The following is a 7,500-nucleotide window of genomic DNA, read 5'->3' as shown; positions in this document are numbered from 1 at the left end:
AACTCATACAGCTCTAATCACATCCTCCCCCCACCTCCCCCAACATCTCATGTTCACACATCCTCTTTTCTCTCTCTCTCACTCACACACACACACACACACACACACCTCTTTCACAGGTCTTTGGGCTAGGGGTTGAGGAGTCTGTGAGGGGCTGATTTTCAGGCTGTAAAACAGCTCAGGCTGAGATCTCCTGCCCCCTGGTGTCCAGTCTGTGGTATTACAGCATGGACACTGGCTGCTACAGACCAGCCTCAGGTAACAGGATGAAAACAAACACTCTCCTAATGTCATATATATTCATTATGTTGTCTACTGGATACAAGAGAGAGCACAAAGAAAGAGACCCCTAGATAAGATTTTTTTTTTTTCAATCGCCAATTCCATGTATGGTGCCTGCGAACACAGGAGTACACAACACAGAGAAATACACACAACACAGACATATACACAACACAGGAGTACACAACACAGACAAATACACACAAAACAGACAAATACACACAAGACAGGAGTACACAACACAGACAAAAACACACAACACAGGAGTACACAACACAGACAAATACACACAAAACAGACAAATACAAACAACAGACAAATACACACAAGACAGGAGTACACAACACAGACAAATACACACAACACAGGAGTACACAACACAAATACACACAACAGACAAATACACACAAGACAGGAGTACACAACACAGACAAATAAACACATAGGAGTACACAACACAGACAAATACACACAACACAGGAGTACACAACACAGGAGCACACAACAGACAAATACACACAACACAGGAGTACACAACACAGGAGCACACAACAGACAAATACACACAACACAGGAGTACACAACACAGACAAATACACACAACACAGGAGCACACATCAGACAAATACACACAACACAGGAGTACACAACACAGACAAATACACACAACACAGGAGTACACAACAGACAAATACACACAACACAGGAGTACACAACAGACAAATACACACAACACAGGAGCACACAACACAGACAAATACACACAACACAGGAGTACACAACAGACAAATACACACAACACAGGAGTACACAACACAAATACACATAACACAGGAGTACACAACACAGGAGTACACAACACAAATACACACAACACAGGACTACACAACAGACAAATACATTCTGCTGAAGGACAGAATGTTGAGCGCCCTTCTAAAGGACAGAATGTTGAGCGCCCTTCTAAAGGACAGAATGTTGAGCGCCCTTCTAAAGGACAGAATGTTGAGCGCCCTTCTAAAGGACAATGTTCAGCGCCCTTCTGAAGGACAGAATGTTGAGCGCCCTTCTAAAGGACAATGTTCAGCGCCCTTCTGAAGGACAGAATGTTGAGCGCCCTGCTAAAGGACAATGTTCAGCGCCCTTCTGAAGGACAGAATGTTGAGCGCCCTTCTAAAGGACAATGTTCAGCGCCCTTCTGAAGGACAGAATGTTGAGCGCCCTTCTAAAGGACAATGTTCAGCGCCCTTCTGAAGGACAGAATGTTGAGCGCCCTTCTAAAGGACAGAATGTTGAGCGCCCTTCTGAAGGACAGAGTGTTGAGCGCCCTTCTGAAGGACAGAGTGTTGAGCGCCCTTCTGAAGGACAGAGTGTTGAGCGCCCTTCTGAAGGACAATGTTCAGCGCCCTTCTGAAGGACAGAATGTTGAGCGCCCTTCTAAAGGACAATGTTCAGCGCCCTTCTGAAGGACAGAATGTTGAGCGCCCTTCTGAAGGACAGAATGTTGAGCGCCCTTCTAAAGGACAGAATGTTGAGCGCCCTTCTGAAGGACAGAGTGTTGAGCGCCCTTCTGAAGGACAGAGTGTTGAGCGCCCTTCTGAAGGACAATGTTCAGCGCCCTTCTGAAGGACAGAATGTTGAGCGCCCTTCTGAAGGACAGAGTGTTGAGCGCCCTTCTGAAGGACAATGTTGAGCGCCCTTCTAAAGGACAGAATGTTGAGCGCCCTTCTGAAGGACAATGTTGAGCGCCCTTCTGAAGGACAGAATGTTGAGCGCCCTTCTGAAGGACAGAATGTTGAGCGCCCTTCTAAAGGACAATGTTCAGCGCCCTTCTGAAGGACAGAATGTTGAGCGCCCTTCTAAAGGACAATGTTCAGCGCCCTTCTGAAGGACAGAATGTTGAGCGCCCTTCTGAAGGACAGAATGTTGAGCGCCCTTCTAAAGGACAGAGTGTTGAGCGCCCTTCTGAAGGACAGAATGTTGAGCGCCCTTCTAAAGGACAGAATGTTGAGCGCCCTTCTGAAGGACAGAATGTTGAGCGCCCTTCTAAAGGACAGAATGTTGAGCGCCCTTCTGAAGGACAGAATGTTGAGCGCCCTTCTGAAGGACAGAATGTTGAGCGCCCTGCTGAAGGACAGAATGTTGAGCGCCCTTCTGAAGGACAGAATGTTGAGCGCCCTTCTGAAGGACAGTGTTGAGCGCCCTTCTAAAGGACAGAATGTTGAGCGCCCTTCTAAAGGACAGAATGTTGAGCGCCCTTCTGAAGGACAGTGTTGAGCGCCCTTCTAAAGGACAGAATGTTGAGCGCCCTTCTAAAGGACAGAATGTTGAGCGCCCTTCTAAAGGACAGAATGTTGAGCGCCCTGCTGAAGGACAGAATGTTGAGCGCCCTTCTAAAGGACAGAATGTTGAGCGCCCTTCTGAAGGACAGAATGTTGAGCGCCCTTCTAAAGGACAGAATGTTGAGCGCCCTTCTGAAGGACAGAGTGTTGAGCGCCCTTCTGAAGGACAATGTTGAGCGCCCTTCTGAAGGACAATGTTGAGCGCCCTTCTGAAGGACAGAATGTTGAGCGCCCTTCTGAAGGACAGAATGTTGAGCGCCCTGCTAAAGGACAGAATGTTGAGCGCCCTTCTGAAGGACAGAATGTTGAGCGCCCTTCTGAAGGACAGAATGTTGAGCTCCCTTCTAAAGGACAGAATGTTGAGCGCCCTTCTAAAGGACAGAATGTTGAGCGCCCTGCTGAAGGACAGAGTGTTGAGCGCCCTTCTGAAGGACAATGTTGAGCGCCCTTCTAAAGGACAGAATGTTGAGCGCCCTTCTAAAGGACAGAATGTTGAGCGCCCTTCTAAAGGACAGAATGTTGAGCGCCCTTCTAAAGGACAGAATGTTGAGCGCCCTGCTGAAGGACAGAATGTTGAGCGCCCTTCTGAAGGACAATGTTGAGCGCCCTTCTAAAGGACAGAATGTTGAGCGCCCTTCTAAAGGACAGAATGTTGAGCGCCCTGCTGAAGGCCGATTGGCTGAAACGCTTCAGCCTTCTCTTAAGCAAGTGAGCATTGAACCAGCAAAACAGACTACTGTGCTACTGTGTTGTGTTTTTATCTGTGTTGTGTGCTACTGTGTTGTGTTTTTATCTGTGTTGTGTGCTACTGTGTTGTGTTTTTATCTATGTTGTGTGCTACTGTGTTGTGTTTTTATCCGTGTTGTGTGCTACTGTGTTGTTTTTATCTATGTTGTGTACTACTGTGTTGTGTTTTTATCTATGTTGTGTGCTACTGTGTTGTGTTTTTATCTGTGTTGTGTGCTACTGTGTTGTGTTTTTATCTGTTGTGTGCTACTGTGTTGTGTTTATATCTGTGTTGTGTGCTACTGTGTTGTGTTTTTATCTGTTGTGTGCTACTGTGTTGTGTTTATATCTGTGTTGTGTGCTACTGTGTTGTGTATTTATCTATGTTGTGTGCTACTGTGTTGTGTATTTATCTATGTTGTGTACTACTGTGTTGTGTTTTTATCTGTGTTGTGTTTTTATCTGTGTTGTGTACTACTGTGTTGTGTTTTTATCGGTGTTGTGTATCTGTGTTAGAAGACACCATGCGTGTAAAAAAACAAAAACAAGTCTCTCCTTCCTTTAATTCCATCAACAGTTTTATTATTTTGTTCTGGTAACACGTTTTGTCCAGTCAACGACCGTCTAGCAGGAATATTCCAGTTTGTTTCCGGAGCAGAGAGGCGACCGTCCCCCGGTGATGATGTCACACACTGCCTGATCACCCTGGTCAACGACCAATAGCTCCAACATACAGTATTTTTACACACACACACACGCACACTTGAACCGACATTCATTCTCTCACACTTGAACCGTCCGTCCGTCTCTCTCTCTCTCTCTCTCTCTCGCGGATGCTACAGTCAGTCCAGAAGGTGCAGGTCAAACAGGAAGCAACCGAACAGTTAAAGAAGAAAAACCATGAAAGGCCTTTTTCTCCGGACTGTAAATGCATCGGTTCACAAAGAGTCCCGTCTCTGCCTCACCTGACCACTCCTCTCTCCGAACAACAGGCTGTTTGTCACAGAGCACAAATACAAAAACAGATTCAAGTGCATTATGGTTGTCCCAAACTCTGATTGGGTTCAAAGCCCACCTTCAAAGTCAGGCTACCCAATCCCAGGGTGCCTTGCAGTTTCCAAGGCGCCCTGCTCCAGTAAAAGTTCCCAGTGTGACGTTTCATTTTGACAACATTGCAGTAAAGTCCGGCATTGTTGTTGTTGCTAGCATGTTAGCCTAGCAAGCTAGCCGGCAGTCCGTCGGCTCCTCCAGTTCAGCCCCAGTGGCGCTTAAGTGATGACATCACCAGCTGGGCGAAGCCTCCTCATCCCCTGACCCTCCCCATCTCTCTGCGGGCCAATCAGAGAGCGAGGAAGGTGGATCATCTGAGACCGCCGCCAAAGTTGCCCGATAACTGAGCCAGCTGAGCGCTCTGATGATTGGTTGCAGTCCATCACCACATGAGCGGGACTGTACCCAATCATAGTCACCGTCTGTCCCCCAGGTCAGCTGTCCACGTATAAAAAAAAACCTGAGGACAACAAAGGACATGGATGTTATAAATACTGTACTGAACAGCAGTGAGCAAAGATCATCACATTCAGCCTAAGACAGAAACCTGTTATGTAAAAATGAGTGGGAACCCTGTCGAGGAACAAAAAAAATTAAAAAGTGCTAAACAGTCATCAAAGAGGATAAGCGCTCACAGCTTCCCCCTTCAGAAGAACACCTCTGTCATGGAGGACAGGGACAATGGCCACTACTGAAGTCGGCTTTTTCAAAGGTAAAAACGCTATATGAATCCCAGAAGTCTTCCCAAAGTTGTATTTTACTTGATTCCTTCACTTTTATAACTTTATCTTCCTTTTATTAGATCTTATCTTCCATATTATTTTCCCTGCTTTAATGTTCATTTTTATGTCTGTTTTTATGTGAGGCACTCTGTGCATGTATATTCTCTGTTGTAAAGCACTTTGAGCTGCATTTTTTTGTATGAAAGGTGCTATACAAATAAAGTTTTATTATTATTATTTACTATTATTATTATTATTATTATTATATTTGAGCTAGCCAGGTGGAAAAGATAGAGTGCGATCTTGGCCTCCAAAAGCACCATAACATCCAAGTCCTGGACCAAAGCCTCCATCTAAGTACAACAGTGACATTTTTACATAAAAGCCGCCAGATCCAGTGGGTTGGACCTCATAACTCACTTCATCCAATTATATTCCAGGACTACGTTTGAGACTCCACCCCCGGCGGCGCTGCCGTCTGGTCCCGCCCCGTGTCCTTGATTGACAGGTACATCTCCTCCTCTGGGTCATAGTAGTAGAATTTCCTCAGGTAGACGATCAGTGGCCTTGGGGAGGGAGACATGTTATACACATGTTATATACATGTTATAGACATGAGACATGCTATATACATATGAGACGTGTTATATACCTGTACATATGAGACGTTATAGACATGAGACATGCTATATACATACGAGACGTTATATACCTGTACATGAGACATGTTATATATGAGATATGTTATATACATGAGACGTTATATACATATGAGACATGTTATATACATACAGTATGAGAGATGTTATATACATGAGACGTTATATACATATGAGACATGTTATATACATACAGTATGAGAGATGTTATATACATGAGACGTTATATACATATGAGACATGTTATATACATACAGTATGCATGTATAGCAGATGTGTGTGTGGTTCTATGGGTTGCAGTCGTGGGGAGATGTGTGAGAAGTTCTGTGTGTTGTAAATGTTCTGTGTGTTGTAAATGTTCTGTGTGTTGTAAATGTTCTGTGTGTTGGTAATGTTCTGCAGGGTGTTATAGATGTACCAGGGTGTTATAGATGTACCAGGGTGTTATAGATGTACCAGGGTGTTATAGATGTATCAGGGTGTTATAGATGTACCAGGGTGTTATAGATGTACCAGGGTGTTATAGATGTACCAGGGTGTTATAGATGTATCAGGGTGTTATAGATGTACCAGGGTGTTATAGATGTACCAGGGTGGGGTGTTTTGTGGGCAGACGTACGTGGGCAGCGGGAGCTCCTGGATGTGGTCGATGCGGACCAGCTGACGGATACAGAAGCGACAGAGATGCTGCAGAGACTTCACGCTGCTGAACCGAGACACGGGGTACAGGAGCTGGACCGGGGTGGGGGGCAGGCCTGGACACACACACACACACGCACACAGACACACACACACACACACACGCACACACAGACACACACACACACACACACACACACACACAATGGGTTATCAAACAACACCCTGGCTAAGGAGGTAAGTGACTTGTGGCTGATGGCTTGCTAGGCGTATGTTTGGTCAAGTAATCGTAGCGACGACTGTTGGCTTCTTACCAGGGACTCGCGATCGCAAGAAATAGAGGAATTTTCCGTTTTTGGAGTGCATGATGGCTCGCTCAATAAACTCCACCACAGAGTGACAGCGGTCCTCAAACTTGGGGTGACACCACAGACTAAAGGTTCCTATCATCAGAGAGAGAGAGAGAGAGAGAGAGAGAGAGAGAGAGAGAGGGAGACAAACCATAATGAGAAACACTCCTCCATAAGCCTCCAGGAGTTAGCTAGTTAGCACTGTAGTGCTCCATGCATGGTGTGTGCGTGTGTGTGCGTGTGCGTGTATGTGTGTGTGTGTGTGTGTGTGTGTGTGTGTAGTGCGTGGTGTATATGTGTGCGTGTGTGTGTGTGTGTGTGGTGTGTGTGTGTAGTGCGTGGTGTATAGGTGTTTGTGTGTGTGTGTGGTGTGCGTGTGTAGTGCGTGGTGTATAGGTGTGTGTGTGCGTGCGTGTGTGTATATGTGTGTGGTGTGTGTGTGTGTATATGTGTGTGGTGTGTGTGTAATGCGTGGTGTATATGTGTGTGTGTGTAGTGCGTGGTGTATAGGTGTGTGTGTGTGTGTGTGTAGTCTCACCTCGGTGGTGCTCCATGCGTGTGGTGTGTGTGTGTGTGGTGTGTGTGTGTGTGTGTAGTCTCACCCCTGTAGAGCTCCATGCGTGTGGTGTGTGTGGTGTGTGTGTGTGTGTGTAGTCTCACCCCGGTAGTGTTCCATGCGTGTGTGTGTGTGTGTGTGTGTGTGTGTGTGGTCTCACCCCGGTAGTGTTCCATG

At 46.1% G+C, this 7,500-nt stretch overlaps 1 protein-coding gene across 1 annotated transcript in view; it reads right to left on the bottom strand.

The window, feature by feature from the left end:
• LOC311317440 (uncharacterized protein) overlaps positions 1 to 7,500 on the bottom strand; it is a gene marked incomplete at both ends in the record, with an annotated part of 27,127 nt that overhangs the window by 7,933 nt on the left and 11,694 nt on the right. The window contains 3 exons of the mRNA XM_084448522.1: positions 5,566 to 5,685; positions 6,398 to 6,533; positions 6,732 to 6,860. Coding sequence (XP_084304648.1) covers positions 5,566 to 5,685; positions 6,398 to 6,533; positions 6,732 to 6,860 — 385 coding nt within the window. The remainder of the gene's footprint in view (positions 1 to 5,565; positions 5,686 to 6,397; positions 6,534 to 6,731; positions 6,861 to 7,500) is intronic.

Source organism: Borostomias antarcticus (assembly GCF_949987555.1).
Source record: "Borostomias antarcticus genome assembly, chromosome: 14".
NCBI classification, from domain to species: Eukaryota; Metazoa; Chordata; class Actinopteri; order Stomiiformes; family Stomiidae; genus Borostomias; species Borostomias antarcticus.
Note: the sequence above shows the minus strand (reverse complement) of the source record. Positions and strands in the feature narration are given on the sequence as shown.